This window comes from Notothenia rossii, assembly GCF_949606895.1.
Source record: "Notothenia rossii genome assembly, chromosome: 8".
Taxonomy (NCBI): Eukaryota; Metazoa; Chordata; class Actinopteri; order Perciformes; family Nototheniidae; genus Notothenia; species Notothenia rossii.
The window spans coordinates 45,874,948-45,897,591 of record NC_136906.1 but is presented as its reverse complement, the minus strand read 5'-3'; the positions used below and the strand labels follow the sequence as shown (position 1 = coordinate 45,897,591).

The 22,644-nt window shown below is 40.4% G+C and overlaps 2 protein-coding genes and 1 long non-coding RNA gene across 8 annotated transcripts; 1 reads left to right on the top strand and 2 right to left on the bottom strand.

Annotated features, from left to right (window-relative positions):
* Window positions 1-226: 226 nt before the first annotated feature.
* ccn6 (cellular communication network factor 6) lies at window positions 227-6,850 on the top strand. 2 transcript variants are annotated; one of them, XM_079644994.1, is made up of 5 exons: window positions 227-1,544; window positions 3,657-4,026; window positions 4,762-4,998; window positions 5,969-6,162; window positions 6,237-6,850. In XM_079644994.1, the coding sequence occupies exons 1-5, from the start codon at window positions 1,497-1,499 to the stop codon at window positions 6,516-6,518; spliced, it is 1,131 nt and encodes a 376-aa protein (XP_079501120.1). In that variant the 5' UTR covers window positions 227-1,496; the 3' UTR covers window positions 6,519-6,850. The 2 variants fall into 2 exon arrangements, with proteins under 2 accessions (XP_079501120.1, XP_079501121.1); XM_079644995.1 differs by having other exon boundaries at window positions 231-1,544; window positions 3,657-3,933.
* Window positions 6,817-19,524, bottom strand: tube1 (tubulin, epsilon 1). Of its 5 annotated transcripts, none has more exons than XM_079644990.1 (12): window positions 19,343-19,524; window positions 18,568-18,641; window positions 18,112-18,164; window positions 17,948-18,005; window positions 17,686-17,801; window positions 16,722-16,843; window positions 12,755-12,942; window positions 12,481-12,653; window positions 10,537-10,677; window positions 9,301-9,394; window positions 7,617-7,791; window positions 6,817-7,101 (listed from the first exon to the last, which is right to left on the bottom strand). In XM_079644990.1, exons 1-12 carry the CDS (start codon window positions 19,365-19,367, stop codon window positions 7,016-7,018), a joined length of 1,305 nt encoding a protein of 434 aa, XP_079501116.1. In that variant the 5' UTR covers window positions 19,368-19,524; the 3' UTR covers window positions 6,817-7,015. The 5 variants fall into 5 exon arrangements, with proteins under 5 accessions (XP_079501116.1, XP_079501115.1, XP_079501118.1 ...); XM_079644989.1 differs by having other exon boundaries at window positions 9,254-9,394; window positions 19,343-19,523; XM_079644992.1 differs by lacking the exon at window positions 9,301-9,394 and having other exon boundaries at window positions 10,524-10,677.
* Window positions 19,525-20,281: 757 nt separating this feature from the next.
* On the bottom strand, window positions 20,282-22,111 carry LOC307017175. The gene is made up of 2 exons (XR_013802052.1): window positions 22,004-22,111; window positions 20,282-21,875 (listed from the first exon to the last, which is right to left on the bottom strand). It is a non-coding gene; the product is annotated as an uncharacterized lncRNA (long non-coding RNA).
* Window positions 22,112-22,644: the final 533 nt, after the last annotated feature.

Below are 22,644 nucleotides of genomic sequence, written 5' to 3'. Positions count from 1 at the left end.
GCCCCAGATACAAAGGAATACCTCCCCTCCTAAAATGCCAGACATTTTAAGACATTTTTACCTTGAATATCAAAAAATAGATGTAAGACTTTTAATACTTTTTAAGGATCTGCGGGGACCCTGATAATGCCAAAGCCAAAAAGATGTACAGAAGGTATAATAATGACGATACTTACCATCTAAGTTGAGCCTTTGAGGATGCTCAAATTAGGTTATTATGGTCATAAACAAGAGTATTGAACAAATTACACCGATGAGGCACTATGTGATAACTTCAAATATCATCAAATATATAAAAATGTAGTCTGAGTGTGGGGTAAATATCTGTTCCACAATTCTTGACAATTCATTCAACAAGATATTATGCACAAAACCTGGGAAAAGGTTATTGGGAGAGTAGTTGTAGAGCGATGCAGTGATGATGTATTTCTGTAGGCTATACCCCGAATGTTAGCATTGGTGTCCTCGACAAATACAATGGGATTTCCCATTGAATTGGGAAAATTGCAGAAAATAAGATCTGTGCAAACACGTTTGACAAGCGTACATGTTTTGTTCAGATTTAAGCAAAAATGCAATCGGCAAAAATAAAAAGCTAACAATAAGCTATAAACAAACTACAGTACATCACAAATGCATGGCTGTGCATCACCTCGCTAAGCTAAAGGCTGATAATATTCATCATGATTACGCTAGTCTCATTAAAACACTTTCAACCACCGTTTTTATGACACAAAGAAGCTTTGGATATTCATATTTGCTTCTAAACCAAAAACATAAAAAAAAACGTTAATCTTGAGTCAATGCTGACACATTTCCGGATTGAAGACTTATTCCTGGATCACTCGTCAAAAACATTACCAATAAGCGGCTTCATTCTGGTCTGTCCATGTCTCAAAGGGGCGTTGGCTTTACGTGGATGGCTGGCTCTGAGAGTCACCTCTTTACTCAGTGTAAATAATAATGGAATGTGAACTCAAAGACACGCTGTCTGCATTAAGTGGGACCATACAGTTTAGGCACCAAATAGAACAAACAACAAACAGTGGATGCATTTACAAACTGGAAGTCTACTCATGAGTTCAGTTTTTGTCTGGTAAAGAATGATTGGGAAAGTATTTCTTAAAGTGTTCTACTTTATGTGGCAGCCTCTCACACGTGGTTTACAGATTGAACTGTTAGTTGCTCCCAGATAAATGAAGCAGGTCCACACACAGACTAAGAATAAACAAGTGGGCAGGACTTGAAGGCCCTGGTGTGGCCCAGCAGTTATGAAGACAAATATTTCCCCTGTGGATCAGTGAGGCAGGGAAAGGTGTGTTTGGAGAGGAGACAGAGGGGTGCTTTGTCCCCTTTCCACCAGGTCAGCTCTCGCAATCTCTTTCCCCTACTCCTCTCTCTCTCTCTCTGCCAGTCTTCCTCTCTAAATCCCACCTTCCAGCTCTGTCGTCCCCCTGCGCCCTCCTGGAGCTCACACAGACCTTCTCACTTAAGAGATGCTATCGCTTCTCTGCCATTCCCTGCTGCTCATCCTTGCTCAACAGGTAAGACTACAATCTCTTTTTCTATTCTACAGACAGACTGTTTTTTCTGATAGGGAACCATACACACACTTAACGCATGCCATATCTGGAGCAACAGGAAAATAGACAACTGAGAAGCGTCAGTTTTCTCTGTAGCAGTGAATCTGGATTAACCCACATTTTTACTTTTCATTATTAGACTCTTTGGAATATAGTGAAATAATAATCAGGTGGCCAATAAAAACATATTTGAACATAGATCGGTGTGTTGTCCTTTTTGACTGGGTTCACAGCTTGTTTTCAGTGGGAAACTTGTGGAGAAAAGTCTGAGTTCTTTATTTAAAAGCTGCTGTGGACCCATTGTCACACCATGAAATGAGCTCATTCAGTAAACCTGGCAGACAGGCTTCAGATTTTTGGCATAACCCTCAGTGACCCTTGAACAGTAGTCGGGGGGGATTGAAGCACAAGTTGCTCCACACATAGATTGCATCATAGCAAATACCAAGCTAATCAAAGCCATTCATTTGAAAGAATTAAACAAAAGGATACAAACATAAGATTTATAAGCCGTCACCACGTATAGGCTTTCACATGAACACAGAGACATAAAAAAAACATTAATGCTTCAATTAAAAACTAAAACTACATATTGTATCATTTGTGGTAGTAGTGAAAAAGGGGCTTGATTCTAGCTGAATGGCCTTAATATTTCTGTTTGCGTATCTTGACTCATTTTGTTCTTTTACATTTTTGTAACTGACAGTAGAGACTCAAAAAATCCCAAAATAACTTAAATCCCATAATGGAGTATTTAACATTTCATCTAAAGAATGTACACCTCCACCTGTGATAATGCAAAAGAATGTGTCAAATGTCAATCTACGGCTTACTATAGGGAACACTGCTGCGTGTCTTCTATTAAAATATGGTCGGCAAATTAAAGTTTTTTAAAAACTCAGCTTTTCTATAAACAAAAAATGTATAAGAGTAAAATAAATGGAGCAATCTTTGGGAACTATTACAGCGTTGGGTTAATCCCCATTTGGTGATAGAGTGAGTACTTGGGGTAGTAGTCCTTATAAAGTGTATGTTCATTACCGGGGAGGAATAGTCAGCCAGTGCAACAGTGAGGCTCATTGATGAGTTTTTAATAGTTTATAAATGACAATAATGTTTATTTTCCTAACTTTCTTAAGGGATGTTTGACACAAATATGGATTAACTAGTTTATTCAGCGGGAATGTTTACCTGTCACGCAAATCTCTTGTATTCAAGCTTAACTTGATCAGTCAGAAAAAAGACAGAAAATGCAATCTTACAATTTGTTATTCACTTGAGACAATACAATTTTTATTTGAAGGGTCGGTTGCTCGCTCTATTTATGTACTCTGATATGGAGGTGTTCTGGTCTCGATAGTAGTTGGGTTATTAACAAGAGGTAGCGAGGGATAACAAATATAATTAAAACATACAGAAATACTATTCAAAGAGACCTACACGTAGTGAGGCTTTCCCCCCTAAGAGTGGCCCAAAAAGGTCATGAGGTCATTAAAGTCTAAATTGTTTATCCTGTTGTTTATCCTTGTGCTCATCCAAATTATATCCAATCTGTCAGTCAGAAGAATACTAGTAATTGGACATACTCGATGTTGCAGAGGAAATGAGATCCCCATCTCATATAATAAAGTCTTGTTCTGGGGACTGGTTGACCTAACTGTCTCCATAAGCAACCAAAGGAGGCTATTGGTGTACATTCAGTATTACTGAACACCAACTCTGGAGGGTCTCAAATGATAAGGTAAAACATAATGTACAAAGTGTAAAAATGTTTGGTGTTTTGTATCTCCAAAGCTATTTGCTGTAATATAAATAGATTTAAATGTAGTACAGTAACAGCAGTTGCTTTGTTAAGTATAAACACAATTTCCAAACCAAGTGGTGTGGAGTTCTGGTCCTCACTTAGAGCTCTTTGATCTATCAATTTAAAAATAATTAAAAAGGCAGCAAGCTTTAAGTCTCCCCCATTCCAATTCACCAGGGGAGTGCGGTTTGCAAATGGTCAAACAGTTCTTCAGAGTATTGCTCCTTTAAGAAATTGCGGGTGAAAATGGATGTGTTCTCCTCACCCAGGTCTTCAGCCGGGCTCAGAACAATGGGCAGCTGGCCCCTGGAGACGGGCGGGCTGCGGCTGAGAGGCGGCAGTTCTGCCAGTGGCCCTGCAATTGTCGGGAGAGACCCCACTGCGCCCCGGGAGTGAGCTCCGTCCTGGACGGGTGTGGCTGCTGCAAGAGCTGTGCCAGGCAGATCGGAGAGCCGTGCAACGAGAGGGACGTCTGTGACCCCCACAAGAGCATGTACTGTGACTTCTCAGTGGACCAGCCACGATATGAGGTTGGAGTGTGTGCATGTGAGTGGCTCCGTCTTTCTCTGAAATCCTCATCTTCGGATAGTTCTAAAAAACAGGATGCTACTCACTTTCAGTTTGAATCTCCAGAGTACGGTTAGTGTGATGCATACTGTTAGTGTGGACTTGTATTAAAAAAAGAAATGCAACATGTTGCGTTGTTGTACGTTTGTTGACACAGGAACTGGTGATAACATATAAAATATATAAGCAAGATCACAAACTAGGGATGTCCCAGCCAAGTCGTTTCTGCTGTCCTGTCTTCTGCCAGTACTGAGTGAACGGATGTAGCTTAAAAAGGCTTTCTATGCGGAATTCTACAGCTGTCGGGCTGTTTTTTTATGATTGGTCTCTGTTTTGTTTTATCTTGTGCTGTGAAACTATGGCGGCGTAGTAATATCACTGGGATCATCACAGGATGGCCCCAAAAAACATTATTGCCCGGCATACACAATAAATGGAAAAGCAGCAAAAACATATTTCGTTAGACATAAAACCCCGAAAATGACTGTGTGACCAGAGTGTAAGCAGTGTGATTAATTATGAGGAGCGGACAGGAAGTCATACCGCTTGATTGGGAGGAAAGAAAACAGAAAAGCAGGTTTTTCTAAATGTCTACTCAGTGTGCAGCTCTTCAAAATGAATTTTCATGCAAATATCACGCTATCTTGGAATTATTTAAGGTTCTTTATTTCATGTGAGAATAAGTGTGTGATAAGTCAATTAATTTCAAGAAGACTTAATTGATGTATGAGCAAATCTTTTGCTGTTTTTAACATTCACAGTGACATCATGAGCCAGAGCGTTGACGTGTTTCCCTCCTTCTTTCAGACCTGATGGCAGTAGGCTGTGACCTGAATGGGGCCCACTATGAGAACGGAGAAGGTTTCCAGCCCAGCCCCCTCTATAGGTGCACATGTATTGCTGGAGCTATCGGCTGTACCCCTGCTTTCATCCAGAAGCCTGCAGAACCCATAGGCCCCGTCTCACTCATGGGAAACATGCCAGCCGGCCTTCGCAGTGGCCAGAGTCCAAAGAAGAACCAGCAGGGCACTACCTACATGTCAGGTGTGTTTATAGAGCGGCCTGTGTACAGGAACCAGCCTGCAGGGCCTGGCCTGCTGTCCACGTTATCTGGCATCTGGGAAGGAGAGCTGGCATTCTATTACTCTGGCAGTAGAAGTTATCCACACTAGGAAAATTAAACCTTTTAGTGTCGATGTCAGCACTGTGAACCCTGAAATGTTGAGCTCCCCAGTTTTATGATCGAAATGTATAGTAGGGGGCCCCAGAACATAGAAACTGCAGGATGCTAACTCACATGTTTTTAATTAGCACTAATTATAGCCTATGTGGTCAATAGTTTAAAAATGACTTGCCTGATTTGGACAATATTGGAGTGGTTTAGGGATTCAGTATGGAGTCCATTTCTGAGATTTTCAGGATAAAAAATGGCTGTTTCAACCAGAAAGTGACCACTGCTGGTTAAAACTGCAATAATTTTTCCTGAAAATGTCAGAAATAGATTAAGCATCCTCCATTATTCCCAAAACCACTCCAAAATGTTCCAAATAGGCGAAGAAATGTTTTAACTATTGTCATCATAGGCTATACTGGTAATTTGTGCTTATTAACACAATTGATGCTAATTGTGTAAATTGCCAATTGCAAGTTAGCATCTGGCAGTTTCTATGTGCTGGGGACTGACTATACATTTCTGACATAAAACTTTGGGGTACTCAACATTTCCAGGTTCAAAATAGGACTATGACCTGGCAAATATACTATTTAGGGATTTCTCAAATATATTTACACTTTAGCCAAATGGCAATTTCTACTCCACTCATTCTAATCAACCAGTGTAAGTACAGCTCAATGGAAACATTTAGAAGAAAATGAACTCCCTTATGGTGGATACGAGCAGGTATTTGGTGTGTATCAGGTGTGTGTGTGCTCTGTGCGGCAGCATGTAGCCCACAGACTAGTTCTTTGTGTAGGGTGTTGTTGACACAGTGCCCTTTAACTGTAATACTGAAAGCTTACAGGGATCCTCCTTTAGCCTGGAAGAAGAACTGTTTGATCCAGACCACCCCCTGGAGCCCCTGCTCCAAAACCTGCGGCCTGGGCATCTCATCGCGTGTCAACAACGATAACGGCAAATGTGAGATGAGGAAGGACCGGCGCCTGTGTCTGCTGCGACCATGTGATAAAAGCGTGATGAAGAGTGTTAAGGTGACAAGTTGGTAAAATGATATGGAAGTATTACCATAGTTTTCAATAAAATAATCACTATTTCCCTCTCATAGGCGCCAAAGGGAAAGACATGCCGGCCTAAATTTCAAGCAAAGAAGGCGGAGAAGCTGACCCTCTCGGGCTGTACCAGCACCAAGAAGTTTAAGCCCACGTACTGCGGCGTCTGCACAGACAAGCGCTGCTGTGTCCCCAACAAGTCCCGCATGAACAAGGTCAACTTCACCTGCAAGGGAGGCACCAGCACACAGTGGAAGATGCAGTGGATAACGTCCTGCGTGTGCCAGAGGAAGTGCAACGATCCTGGTGACATGTTTTCTGACCTGAGGTTACTCTAACTTATGGAACCTTCCAAAGAGTTCAGGGACAAAGACGCGGGACTAAAACAAATGCAGCTCAAACTGAAACAAAAAAAAACTGATTTCATAGGGAAGAATGACTGGGAATCATTGAATACAAGAAGAAATATTTAAAAGTTGTTAGTTGTGAAAAATGTCACCAGCACATGTATGTGTACTGTATAACAACACCGGACATGGCCAGGGCAGCAGGACTTATTATTATGTTATAATTTATGTTGCTACTGCTTATTTCTTTCAGATTGAAGTTTTTAATGGAGTCATAAATTAGAAAATGTTGAAAAATAACATTTAAAGTTATATACAAAAGATTTGGCTGTGTGACGTCATCATTATTCCTTATAACATAACAAATAATAATTGTTATACAAGGAGACAGACAAAGAAACAGACAAGTGAAACTTCATCTGGCGATGCGGAGTCTGGGTGCGTCAGGCATGAATCTTCCCTTGGTGGCATCCAGCTGCTGATACTCTTCAATCAGGGAGCTGAGAGAGCTGAGGGCCTCCGAGAAGTGGCTCTGCTCCATCCCTTCTACATGCAGGTAGTGGTGTAAGTGAGCCTTAAGAAACAAAAAGGTATTTCAGTCAGATATATCAAATTAGTAATCCTCACTTTAGACCGAGTGTATCAATCAGAATCAGAATCGGTTTTACACATAGGAGGAATTTGCTTTGGTATATGTGGTACACAAAAAGAGAACACGTAGCAAGAAAAAGCTAGTTGTACTTTTATAAAAGCTTTTTTTTAAAAAACATTTTAAAACTATTGTAACAAATTTAAAAATAGACAATATTTACACAGAATATAATTATGTGAGCAACTGAGTACAGTAAAATATCATAATATATGACAAATACTATATTCAAAGTAGAAAACTGCAGATTTTAAAAGAGGTAGTGTGGAGAAGAAATGTGCAGGATTTACAATTTAAAAAAGAACAAGATGTTTTTTGCACGATGTGCATTAATGTAATGCAGAATGTTTTTACAGGCTGGATAAAAGTAGCTGTAATGGAGTCCTTGCCAGTTTTGCTTGATTAACGACACATTCCTTTTTTAATACAACAGCTTGTACCTTCTTCCTGTAGAGCTTGGTGAAGCGTTCTCTCAGCTCCATGAAGGTGGTTTTCACACAGGTGTTGTTGGCCAGGGCTAACAGGGAGTGGGAGTGGCCCACAGGAGGCACCGAGCACAGGCCCGTCTTCCAGCCTTCCTGGTTCCAAGACACAAATGGCAGCGAAGGCTTCAGTCTAGAGAGGGGAAGAAATTACATTTCACTGAAGAAAAAATATACAAGATTACTAAGTAACACTTCAAACCGTTCAACAGCACGGATAGTAATATTATTTTCCATCATGTGACAAGGATGCCAACAAGAACTGTAAAGTGAAGAATCTCAACACACTGAAGTTGTACAAATCAAATATACTCATTATTGATTAATCTGTTGATATCTTTCTCATCAGGCTATTCATAATTACCAGAGGTGGGAGAAGTAGTCAGGTCTTGTACTTGAGTAAAAGTAGAAGCACTCAGATCTTGTACTAGAGTAAAAGTAGAAGTACTCAGATCTTGTACTTGAGTAAAAGTAGAAGCACTCAGATCTTGTACTAGAGTAAAAGTAGAAGCACACAGGTCTTGTACTTGAGTAAAAGTAGAAGCACTCAGATCTTGTACTAGAGTAAAAGTAGAAGTACTCAGATCTTGTACTTGAGTAAAAGTAGAAGCACTCAGATCTTGTACTAGAGTAAAAGTAGAAGCACACAGGTCTTGTACTTGAGTAAAAGTAGAAGTACTCAGATCTTGTACTTGAGTAAAAGTAGAAGTACCAGAGTGTAGGAATACTCTGTTACAGTAAAAGTCCTGCATTCAAAATGTTCCTCAAGTAAAAGTAGAAAAGTATTCTCATCAAAATATAGTGAAAGTAGTGACAGTAAAAGTAGTCATTGTGCAGATTGGTCCATTTCAGAATAATATATATGATATGTTTTATAATGATTGATCATGAAAGTGTTCTCAAAGCTGGTAAAGGTGCAGCTAGTTTGAATGACTTTGTATACTGCGGGGTAGCTTGTGAGTTTACTCCAGGTGGAACTAAAGTACAGCACCGAGTCACTTAACAACACTGATAATTAGGTTGATAAAATGTCAGAAAATATAGAAACATTTTCAGTTAAACAGATTGCAAGGTCTTTTATCCAACCAGCCATCCAAAACAACATATTCAGTTTACTATATAAAATACATGAAATGCAACACATGCTGAGATGTTTGGGATTTTTTCATGAGAAATGGCGAAAGAAAATCATTAAACAAACGTAGCAGTATATCCAGACATAACCAATATAACATTTAGCCTCAATATGATCCATTGATTATGCGTGCCCTGAAGAGTGTTTTGCTTTCCCTCCCTCCCTTTCCTCCTATTTTACACCATGGTCACGCTCAAATATGTGCTCTCATAGCAGCTTCTGTTTCAGTTTCTCTTGACAACATGCCACATGAAAACAAGGTCTGCAGAGAGAGTGGTGAGGGGAGAGCTGAGGAGAGGTGGGTGCTGAATGGACCAGTCATGAATCATGGCAGGCAGTGCTGAATGGGGGTACTATTTGGGAGAGCGAGTGTAAAAGTCATCTTTGGGCCTATCAGGGTGTGGGTGCTGGCTGGTTGGCTGTTTCAGATGAAGACTGAGAGGCTGGATGGTGCTCTGACCTCTCGATGTTCCTGCGGAGGTCAGACACCTGCACGTTGCCCCTCACCATGAGGGCGCAGGCCAGGTAGAGGCTGTGCTTCGGGTCGGCTCGGATCAGCTGGTGCTCTTTACTGAAGGCATCACTGAACATCTGATCCAGTCTAGATGGCACAGTAAAAGACAGAAAGTAAAAGAAAATCATCTTGACTATATTTCCAGGTATTACACTGTCTGTCAAACTTTATGTATTGGTTGCCCTGATGATGTCTCCATTTACTGGCTAGTAGTGATGCGGCAGGTCAGATTTGATATAGGGCTGCTCGGTTATGGCAAAAATCATAATCTCGATTATTTGGGTCAATAATTGATATCAAGATTATTAAAAACGATTATTATTTACTTTGAAAACATCCATTTATTTAAAAAAAATGGATGGATTTATTTTAACAGTTGATTACCCTGAACTTTAAGTATAACTCAACTTTTTTTTATTGTTTTATAAAAAATAAAGAGATAATCGTTTTATTTCGATGATGTTTTTATAATCGTTGCAAGCCAAAATCGTAATTGCGATTAAAATACGATTAATTGAGCAGCCCTAATTTGTTATAACACGAACCACTGTGCTAAACAAATGTGCCCGTAACAAATCCAAACCACAAACTTCTTTATGGACTATAGAAGCACATTTGTCATGATGAGGTCTGAGCTGAGGACAGAGACACACAGCGTACTGAAAACATTCAGGGATTTACAGTTTTTTTATGTAAAATTGAGACCGACTGGGTCAAGGGAGCAATGTTTTAATAAGATTGTATGTATCTTTATTTATCCAGGCAAGTCTGCTGAGCAGGCAAGATATTTTGAGGCAACACCCTGCTCTACATTCATACAGACACATATGCTCTGGGAGCGTGGACAGTTCACCGCCACTCTTTTTGACCAATGAGCAGCTTCTCTGGAACAGATGAGGACTATATGGCTCACAAGGCCACTTTCATTGCAGTTGTTGTTGGGGAGCAGGTTGGAGGGTAGGTGGAATGGGGGCAGGATCAAATAGCCTTTTTCACAAGCCTGCAGCAATAAACTTAAAGTGGCTGACATCCCATCTGATCAATTGAAAGCTGGGTTTGTGGCATCTGGCAAATTATTTTCCTATGTAACCGGTAGTGTTTCATCAATATGTTTCAAATGAGGATCAACACACCTCTAATCAGTGAGCTTATATCCTCTCAGTTATCACTGCAGTTGACATGAGGCATGTTTAACGTAAAAAATAGCTGCTCTCACAGCCAGAGCAGACCTTCTGGAGGGGACACTGACATCTGCCAGAGTGTAGAGAGGGGTGAGGCTCGGCACCAAGTAGTGTAAACGAGGGAAGGGGACCAGGTTCATGGCAATCTCATTCAGATCCATGTTGAGAGACCCTTCAAAACGAGCTGAGCTGAAACGGAAGATGACACATAAGCAACTTAACCCTTTAACTGCCAGACCAAGAAAAAAGCTATGGGAAAATTATCTTTTAGCATTTTTTTTATCAAATGGGCCACAAATAACCACAAACAATTTCATTTGTTTTGACTGACCACAGTTTTGTTTTTATGAGCCTCTACCAACTGGTCGAGCTGGCCTTCTGGTAAAAGTGCATTTTCAACAATCATCATCTACAGTACAGTATTTGTGTGCATCAAACTCAAATAAAACACAAACTGAAATACATTTGTTTCTTTTATGGAAAATGAGCAATATATACAACCAGATATATTCATAAAAGATAATAAATTATAATTGTAAAAAAAAAAAAATGTAAAAAAGAAATGTGAAGTGTTTTTCATAATAAAAAAAAGACTTGCTCATCTTACTCTATATGCTGAATTGGCCTAACAGGAAATGTCTATATCCTGTGTTGGCCTAACTTGCTCATCTGTGTGCAACTTCGGGCTGAATGCCATGATGCATGAACGGTGCTATATAAATTATTATCACTCTTTCACTCTTGAGACTCATAAGGTCGTACTAGATATAGTAATATTACCATGAATCTAGCAATTTATTTACCATATTTTATTGAAAAACATCTCTGAAACTCTGAAAAAGTCATATTGGTGAAGTCCACTGAGACAAATGTAACATCTGTGCTATTAGGCTATATAAATAAACATTGATGGATTGATTGATTGATTGATTGATTTTGCTAGTTTACCATAAAAGGCCAATTCCAACGGTTGGTTGAGCATATTTAAAAATAATAATAATTACACCCTTGTTAAAACTTTTTGTTGTGCGTCAAGTTATCTAATTATGTTCAGTCAGTACTCTGACACTAAAATATGTCAAATGATATGGTAAACTAACAAAAGTTGACCAAAAAGAGTGATTTCTTCAGCAGTGATTTTTAGCATGCTAACTTCCTCAGTGGAAGCTAGCTGAAGGGCTTTCTGTTCGAACCACAGTGACATCTAGAGGTTGTTTTGTGCATAACATGTCAACCAAAGGGTAGAGCAGCTGAATCAGATTGAGTTAAACTTTTTTATTTTTTTTCCGACAAGATATCAAGAAACAAAATGTGCTCTACCGAATGGTGGCGCTGGCAGTTAAAGGAGCATTAACAAACTCATGTAAGTCTGGTGAGTTAGTAGGAAATGGCATTTTTGTAACAAAACAATAAAATGTAATGCTCAGTGAATTAGTAATACACATCAGATAAGACTTGTAAACACATAAAAATGTGGATTGGCAAAGTGATCACAAAACAACACATTCTGGTTGTGTTTGTATTGCTGTGTAACACTAAACAATTGGCAACCTGCGCATCAATTGTGTAACGGAGGCTTATTAGCCCGGCATTATTGAATCTTGTATCTCCGTAGCCTCGTAGTTAAAGCTAGTTGTTTGCATCAAAATGAATCAGCACCTGCTTTAACAGATCCAACCCCCGTAGCTCCTGTGCTGCCCGTCATTGTTGTTCAGTAGGTACATAGAGTTGCTGCTATAAACATAACAAGGTGCTCTGTGGTGTTTATAAAAAGTAAAAAAAAAAAAAAAAAGGTAGTTTAAATATAATTATAGTTTGGCAACGTTTTATAAACACTTTGTTTAGCATTGTTCTGAAATAGTGTGTACAAAAAAAGGTTTCCAAATTATTTAAATAGGTTCACAAATAAAATAACAACAGGATTGAAACAAAGGACAGGCCGTATGTTTATGCAGACAGGGGTTGTCTGTACGGGAAACAGAAATACCACACCTGGTAATGTTGAGCAACAGGTTAGCCACAATATTATTCATGGCATCAAAAGGCTTCTCGGCTCCAATGAGCCCCCCCTGCCCGGAGATGACGGCGCTTTCCCTCCTGATCACAGTCCCTGGCTTTCCACTGTCAGAAATATGTTTAATCTTCTTCACAATGTCCACCAACGACTGGAAGAGAAGTCAGAGGGAAAAAATACACCTGAATAATGGTTATTTTGTTTTGTAAATACTGCAGAGATGTTTGTAGTGAGAGGAGAAAAGGCACACACTTGGTTTTCCACAGGCAGGACACAGTCAGCGTGCTCTGTGAGCTCCCTCATAGCCAGGATGCTGTTGTAGGGAGAGGTGACGACATCATCCTCTGCAGATGGATAGATGGAAGTGACAATCCGACACACCTCGGGGAACTCCTCCTCCAGCAGGCTCAGCACTTTGGTCCCAAGGCCCGAGCCTGTACCTTCAATTCATAATCATTGCTTTTACTTCCTGCTGTTACTGTAATGCCTCTAATATGGGGAAATATTAAAAAAAAAAAGCAGACAAGTTTTTGCTGGCTTCAAGTCCAATGTAATTTGTACGGGTGGCAAGCAACACTCACTCTGGGAGACGAACCCGGAAGGTCAACATGTCATATATATGTAAACAAAATACATGGTTTACGTAATAGTCTCTTTGCCAGCTCATAGAGTCCTATAGTGAACCCGGAAATGTTGAGTCCCCCAAAGCTTTGTTAGAAATGTATAGTACGTATACAAAACAGGGGCAGACATTAAGGGTAATGGGCCAGTGGAATTGCATTATCACTGGCCCCACCATTGTAACCACTGGCCCGGAGCATTCGTCCAAAAAAAAGAAAAACGACTAATAATGAAGAAAATGAACACATTTGTTGCAATAGTAATTTAAGCAGTAACTTCATTACTACTTGTACTACAAGATTTGAATCATCAGTTCTTCATAATTTTCCTCAATTGTTCATATTTGGTTTATTAAAATAATGATATTGTGTCTGCTATTATTATGAGTATTATTATTTGTATAATGCGCTTTCTGCCTTCCTGTCATTAGGAGTTAGAAATGTAATGGCTTTGTAATAGATTAGATTAGAACCTTCATTATCCTAAACTGCTGGGACATTTCCCTATAGCCAATACCTTTATATTGTCTACTCTTCACTTACTTGTCAGCATAGGTCGGCATTGATGTACAGAGCCGACAGAAGACCTTGTTTATATTGGCATCATATTGAGAGGTGCAGTGACGCGTCCTAAAACCAGGAAGTAAGCTGCTGGTTCCCTCGACAAAAAAGCAATAGGATTTCTCCACAGGGTTTTGGAAAATAGCTGGAAAATAAGGTCGGTGGAAAACAAACCTGTTTGATAAATGCACGTTTTGTTCAGCCGGATAATATCCACATGTCTACTAGGCTTGGGCGGTATCATTTTTTTCATAACGTCATACCTTGCTGACATCATACCGTGGTATACGGTATATGACGGTATGACTTGGGTCCACTTGAGCGAGGTGGCGTTCGGCGGCAAATATTTATTTCGAACGGTATATTATATGTTCGGTGTAAAATGCAGCCCGAGCCGGTAGACGCTCGCAAAGTGCCGCGACGTGCGCGCAAGTGCAAAACAAGGGCTGCATACATGACACATTGTGCAAATGGCACAATTTGAGATCGGATACAGGACGCGTTTGTAGATGTCCGACGTTGTTTACATTGTGAGCTAAATTAACAATATATCATCATACATAAACATTTTCCGGGAGTAAATACTTGACTTATTGAATAAAGTTTGCTATATTCACTAACTAGTTTGGCAATATTATTCCGTGCATGTGTTAAAAACCTTATTTCCATTTGATTCATTGGATTACTCGCGTGAATGTTTAGCACGTAAATGCTTTCATTTTTAAAACCGTCCGACCTCCACTACAAAACCATCAACCAGTTGCATAGGATTAAAAAATGTCAACACTCACTCACCCCGTCTTAAACATTCCCAAAGAAGTGCCTCTGTCTCTCGTTGTGCTGGAGGAAGTCACTGGCAACGAGTAAACCCAAAATAGTCCCAAACAGGCACAGAGGCATTTTTCCTTTTTACTAGTTGTCCGAGTTCGGGGCCGGCAAATGCTGCCGCCATCTTGCTCAGCTCAACTCTTTGCTGAGCTCTGAGACCGGGAAAGACGGACTGCCCTCCCCTGCCCTCTGCTGGCGCGTGTTGTGCATTACAACCAATGTCCTCCCTGTCAAAACTCCGTGTCAGTGCAATAGAATGAAACGCATCTGTGATTTGGCGCACAGTCTTTGACGTCACGGTATTGAAAATCCTACCGACGGGATTTCGAAATACCCTGGTATACCGTAATACCGTCATACCGCCCAAGCCTAACCTACTTTTATAATCTTCGAATCATAAATCTATCAATAGATTATAAAAAGGGTTTTAAGACGCGTCACTGCACCACTAGAAGCCAACTCCATCGATCAAACTGGCTGAAACGTTCTCTCCCTCTTCTTCTCATGCTCCCTGTCACTCTCCTTTAACTCCTCCGGTGACTTTCTTTTATTTGAAGATTTATTTTTTGCCCGGCGCTTGGCCGGTTACCGCTGGTATTAAAAACATTTGGCGAATGGTTAGGTGGCGCGATAGTCTGTAGTGAAGGATTGCTCTCCCGCTCACGGGAGCCTGCTCGCGCTGCATACAGCTCGGTTGCGTTTAAAAAAGGGCCAGACCCAGAATCTGCGCTTTAGTAACAGGGCTGAAACAGAGGGGAATGAGGCATGCTACAATGGGTGATCCGTTTGCTATTTTGAAGAAAACACTTCAGAGACATGTTTTGTAAAGGTATGGCCCTATAATATATTGTTCAAATATAGCATAATAGGTGACCTTTAACTATTGTCTACATAGGTAGGCCTGTCGCGATAATCGATAAATTGACTTATCGTACGATAAATAAAAATGGACTCGATAACTTTTCTGAGCTCGATAAATTGCCGTTTACATAAAGATGTGACCAGCATTTTAGCCTGGAGCGCTGTGGCTGCCAGGTGCACTGTGAGGAGCGGGACTGGCACACAGCCAGGTCAGGACACTCCGCGTGCACGTGCAGCAGCATCGCAGCCAAATTAATAATATAGCGACAAGCGGGAGACAACGTGTGACTTACTCGCGGGGAATTTAAAGTGAAATGGAATTGGTTACAAAACCTAACGACACATCTCGATTCTCCGGTGTGGCAGTATTTTGGATTCAAACCAAATCAACGAGGCGAACCTACAGACTTCAATGAGCCGGGCGGTGTGTCGCATTGGTTTAAAAAAGGTAGCGACAAAAGCAGGCAATACCACACATTTTAAACCACCTAAAACACAACCACCCCATTCCGTTTTCCCAGCTGGGAGCAAACACGGCAGCTGGAGATGGAGAGCCCCCGCCCGACAATGCAAACATGTTGGTGTTCCTTGCTCGAAAACTTAGAAAAACAAATTTGGATATGGCCTTTTGAGGCATCTGGGTCTTTGACAGTGTACAGTTTGTACACTTGACTGTTGTTTTAAGGAGGTTTTTTTTGCTTGTGAGACAATGTGTGCTCATATTTATTTATATATATATATATATATATATATATATATATATATATATATATATATATATATTTATTTATTTATTTATTTATTTATATATGAGAGAGAGAGAGCTCTGTTTTCCAGCCTGACTCTATTTAATTTATTGTTTTGGTTGTGTGTGATTTAATTAATTTAATTAATTTGTTTTATTTATTATATATAATTTATATATTTTTAGATTATTTCACATTTCATTTGCAATGTTGAATGTTCAATAAAAAGTTATGTTTGAAAGGATGTACTTGAATTATTATTATATATTATCATTATGTCTAAAATGGTCTTAAAACGGTGCCGACAATATTATCGTTTATCGCAATAATTTCCAGAAAAATGTATCGTCCAACAAAATTAATTATCGTGACAGGCCTATACATAGGCTATAATAGTAATTAGTGCTAATTACACAACTTGTGCTTATTGTACTTATTGTACAAATTGCCCAACATATGTGAGTTAGCATCCGGCAGCTTGTAATTACTGGGGACCCGTACTATACATACAGAAAAGGGGTCATTGCAAATGCTTTGACATACTTCAATGTCAATCATCAATGATCCCATGACTGGAATTGGTCAAACTGGGTTGTGCCTTACCTCCTCCCATAGAGTGAATGAGGAAGAAGCACTGCAGACAGTCACAGTGTTCTGCTGCCTTCCTCAGTTTATCCACGATCTGTTCCCTGTAGGCTGAGCCATACGTCATGTGTCCAACTGCCCTGTAGAATAACAAGCATAAAGATTAAGGGCAAACTTTGGAAAACATTGTCTTGGTTCTTTTGAGTCTGAAATGGACGGTATATTTCTGTTCATATGGTGATAATTATTATCCATAAATGAACTTCAGTTGCAGAATTATTTATTTATTTTCTAATTTGGGTCCAAAACTGGAAAAATACATTTTCCATTTTGTACACTTCAAAAAGTGGTTAAAAGTGGTTTTTAACTTAGTACTTTTGAATGAATGTAACATATGTAACATTAAGCTGTCTGTGGCTCTTTTCTGCTGTAAATACGTACATGTTCCCTCTGTGGGACTAATAAAGGTATTCTGAAATAATAGAATTGGAGTTAGAATATCTGGGCTGCAGCCTGTGAGCACCTGTGAATGACTTTATCTGGGTCTAAAAACATTGCATTTCTTTACTGTGTTTTCATGGTATGCGAGAGAAGGTACATCCAATTATTGAAAGAACACAAAGTCATTTTTTCTAAGCATGTGATCTTTAGAATACCAAGGCTTGACATGCTGTGGTAATCATAGCTGTAACAATGGCTCCATGACTGAAAACACAGTAGTTATGTCAAGAAGCACTTCTGACTTTTCCCCCAAATTGTATAATGGAGGCTTGAGGTAGTAGAAAGAAAAAACACACAATCGTAGAGACCTCTAAGCTTCTCATGATCTTTTGTTTCTTTGCTGGGAATTATAAATTATGGTGCCATATAAGGGGACAAAATGATTTGGGACATTCAGAAATGTACTGGCATTCTGAAAGATTTGAGTGCAACAGTTGCTAGCAGCCATGTGAAATCGTCCTGTGAAGAGTCAGTGTCTCACCAGTTGTTGCCTGAACCCGACACGTCTGTGAGGAGCTGGGTGCTGTCAAACATTTCTCTCAACGGGCCGTGCAGGATCTCATTGACCACACCCTCCTCCATGTCCACCAGCACCGCCTGTAGATTCAAATATATGCAAGTATGAGGACAGCGCATGCCTTTGAATATTTCCTTTCTCTAATCCAACCCTGATCTGACTCCTAGTGAGGACCAGAGGGGAAAATCTGTGCCTAAAGCTGCTTCCTGGTATGAACAGAACTCACCCTGGCCTTCAGATGTTGGATTCTTCCACCAACAAAATGGGCCTCCCCATCACATTTCCTGGAAAGAAAACCAGATATAACAACAGGACTAAATTAGGACCACTGTATGGAGGCACGTTTCTTAACTCATGTAGCAGTAACTAGTTACTAGAGTGTTCGATTACCTTGAGTCCACATTTCGGAAAAAGCTACTGAGTGCCTCATCATACAATCCTTTCTGAAAATGAGACATACACAGGATGAGGAAACCTGTACAAGTCCTGGAAGTTGTGAACATGTCTGTTTTAGAATCAGAATGAATTCTATAGGCCAAGTATGTGAAGCAGTATAGAACATGACATTAAAAAGGACAACAAAGCTGGAAAATATAAGGTAAATGAACTCAAATGTTTATATATAACACACAGTCGAAGATACAGTGACATATATATAACGCATACACGACTAACAATAAAATAATAACAGTTAATCGATACATTTTCACAATACAATTTATAAATAGTTGTTAAAAAAGCTAATTGTTGGGGTCCTCACAGATTCAGGCTCATCAAATACAATGTGAGGTTAGTTTAGTGTCTGACTCAGTTCATGAGTGTTGAGATGGGTGTATTAGTACTTACTTTATTCACATGGGCATGTTCTCGCAAGGCAAGATCCCAAAACCTGCAGCCAACCTGGTTGCCACACTGCCCAACTGCAGAACATGCATTAAAAGTTTGGTTGAGTAAAATGTGTCAACCATTTGTTGAATCAGCTGTAGCCAGTGGTGTAAGTTAAGTAAAGCAGATTTACTCAAGTACTTTGCTTAAGTTCAATTTTGAGGGATTTGTAATTTACTTGAGTCTCTAAATGTTTTGCTACTTTTACTCCACTACATGTATTTAATACCTTTAGTTACTTTGCAGATGTGGATGAATGATGTGAAATATAATCAAGTGTTAAATCAGACTTTAGTTCCACTTTAGAGTAAATTCACAAGCTACCCTGCAGTATACAAATTCATTCAAACTAGCTGCACCTTTACCAGCTTTGAGAACACTTTAATGATCAATCATTATAAAACATATCATATATATTATTCTGAAAAGGACCAATCTGCACAATGACTACTTTTATTGTCGCTACTTTAAGGATATTTGTATGCTAATACTTTTGTACTTTTACTTGAGTAAGATTTTAAATGCAGGACTTTTACGGTAACAGAGTATTCCTACTCTCTGGTACTTCTACTTAAGTACCAGATCTGAGTACTTATCCCCCTCTGGCCGTAACTAAATATGCTCCTGCTGTAAATCTATAAATTGTGCACTAGCATTCAGTGGCTAACCTAAAGGCAGCTAAACCAGCTGCTAGCTTCTCTCTGGATGCTCGCATTAACGTTGAGTTTTAACTCACCTTGGACAACAACGGACTGTGTCATGGCAGCAGCTGGACGGAGCACCCAGGCGCCTTTATAACACAGAGCTAATCTAATTTAAAAACACTTTTTAAGAAAATACTTTTGAACGCTTCTCTAATCTCACGCCACCACTGTGTTTGGTCGAGTGCTGATGACGTATTCTTCTTCTTCTTCTTTAGTGTTTATTGGCGGTTGGCAAACCAAATGTTAGATGCATTACCGCCACCAACTGGACTGGAGTATGGACAAGAGACTATGCAGAAAACAATAAACAAAATAAAACAAACAAAAATAAATAAAACCAAAACTCTAGATTATTTTAAATTTATCAATTTCAGTGGGCCACAGCAAATGATGGTGAGAAGCTAAACTAATTTAATGTCAATTACAGTGAGTGTGATTGTTGAAATAGGGTTTTAGCGGTCTTGCTGTTCAAAGTAGAATGACAACACTGCAGATCACCAATACTATGGTTTATTTTTTTATTCACAGGCAAGTCAACGTTGTCGCAGTAAAAGTCCCAAGATAGCTCCTGGTGCAATAAAATGTTCCCTTTCGGAGTCGGCTTGACTCGGTTTGCATTTATAAAGAATGCACACATGTGTTTAATCGTTAATGTCAGATATGTAGGGGAGACCAGGGATAGTTGCAACACTTTTGGGGCTTTTCCCCAATAAGTAAAAAACCATTTACAATTGGATAGCCATTTTGCTATATTATGCATTATCAATATGTCAGCTACTGAAACAATGTCTTTAAGATGTTTTTATGGAATAAGTACAGGTTGGAAAATGTATTTTTTTTTAAAAACTCAACTTTTACAACTGTCCTTGTGTACAGGGACAGTTGTAACCCATGCAGGCACAGTTGTAACATCTTAATAACGGTTACCCTTTTTCACACGAAATGACAAAAAAATAGGGAAAGCTGTCAAATTCTAAGGCAACAAGATTTTAATGGGATTTCACACATCCTCCAACAAACAATGAACAATGAACAGAACTTGAACAGAACTTAAAACAGAACACCAGAATTAATCAGATTCACAGTTGTGGCAGGTGTAAAAGGCACTTCCATCTGTGCAGTCCTTGTGTGCCCAGGCTTTACAGGAGCAACACTGCAGCCAGATCTCCTTGGACCTGGAGTAGCTCTCCAGGCACACAATGCAGTATTGGGCCTCATCTTCATCAGATGAGGCCTGCATCTTCTGCTTCTTGTTGGGTTTGGTTTTTTGGCCGAAATTGATTTTTGTCTTCGCTTTAGACTTCTTTGCGTTAGATCTTTTTTTCTCAGCCTCGAGTTGATCTTTCATCGGAGTGTCTGTGAGGACAGCGGTTTCTCTTCTTTTTCTCCCCTTTGTGGTCTGCTTCCTTGGTCCAGCTTTTGGATGTGGACGGATGGACAAGGGTGAGAAAGGCGTTGCAGCGGATGATGTCCCAGGCTCCACACATGACCTGACAGGGGAGGAGGCTGCGAGTAGAGGAGAGGAGGCTGTGAGTGGAGGAGAGGAGGCTGCGAGTGGAGGAGAGGAGGCTGCGAGTGTAAGAGAGGAGGCTGCGAGTGGAGGAGAGGATGCCACAGTTGGTGTTGGAGCTGCACTGGTAGAAGGTTCTGGTTGTGGGCGGTCTGTGACTTGGGATGGAGCAAAGTCGATATCATTGAAAATGTCTATTAAAAGGCCAAATTCCAGTGCACGCGAACCCTGCCTGGATATTTGATGGCGTTGCAGCCAGAGGAAGGGCACTCTTCACAATGCCCGGCAGATCGTAAATGGTCATTGTGGTTCCTGGATGAGTCTTCATCCAATTGTCACAGCGGCTGTTGATGTGCCTCTTCAGTGGCCCATAGTGCGATCTAAGGGCTGTAGTTTGTGAGAACAGTGGGGAGGAAAAGAGAGGAGGATGATCCCATGTCTCCTGCAAAAATTAATCCCCTCCACAGAAAGGTGGGAGGAGTGATTGTCCAGAATCAGCAGCACCTTTGACTCCTGTGAGCTCTTGGTATGGCTCTGGAAGTGCTTGAGGAAAACCAAAAAGTCTTCCTCTTGCATCCACCCAGACCCATTTGCTCTGCCAATACAGCCAGGAGGGCCATTGCTGGTGAAGAAGGGAATATCATCATTGGGGCGATGGAATTCCCCAATGCATTTACAGCACATGCAAGTGTGACGAGAGTGCCCCGCTCTGCAGATGTCACACTGCCGACTTGTTTCGTCCCTTTTCTGGCAACAATCTTCCCAGGGTTTTGGACAGTTGTGACTCCGGTTTCGTCCATATTCCAAATGTCCTGTGTGACAAACTCATGCTTCGTCAGGACTGCAGACAGGTTGTCAAAAAACTTTTTCACATTTGTTCGGTTGAAGCTTGTAGCCCGTGAGAGACTGGTAGCCTGAGGTCTGCGTATGGAGAGGGTAGGGTGCTGCTTCAAAAACGTTGTGAGCCAGTCAGCTCCGGCCATCTCTTTCTCTGCCCAGGTTTGAGGGAAGTTGCAGTTGTAGTTCTTTGCCAATTCATAGGCAAACTTCCGCACCTAAAATGAATATACATTGGAAAATATTTCACTTGTCTGTTCACTATAGGCCTCAATATATTTGATCACTTACTTTTCTTTTGTTCAGTAGCCTATAGATAGCCTATTCTACCTTAATTATGACCTACCTCCTTTGAGCTGAGACCATAATATAGATCAGCTGCCTCCATCAGGTAGTCTCTCAATAGCATCTCCTGCTCTGTTGAGAACACCTTCTTTGGAGTCCAGTAGCCTACTCTTCGGGGTGTGTGTGATCCCTGACTCTCCAACCTCAGCCTCTTCTTATGGAACCGGTACAGGGTGACATGGCATATATCCAGGGACTTTGCCACTTCCCTGAATGATTTGCCCTCCTGAACTTCACCTGAGGCCAACTGCAGCAGAGCAAGTGGCACTCCCCTGTCGGTCTTCCTCTGTCTGATACTTGGCATACTGTAAACACACACACACACTTTATGCCTACTGTACAGTATTTAATTCTGTTTATTTTTACAGGGACAATGCACACCAATCAATGCTTGAATGAACAATTGATCATTCAAGCAAATGAGCCATCATTGTAAATGTGCCATGTTACAACCGTCCCGTTACAACCGTCGATATTCAAACGTGGCTCCTTTTTATTTTGGCGATCTTACCATCTAACTGCGTATGTGCAGAGTGAGTGTCATCACTCTAGCTTGTTTATGATTGGAGATATTGAGGGTGTTACAACCAACCCGTGTTTCAACTGTACCCGGTCTCCCCTACTAAGTAAATACATTTGTTC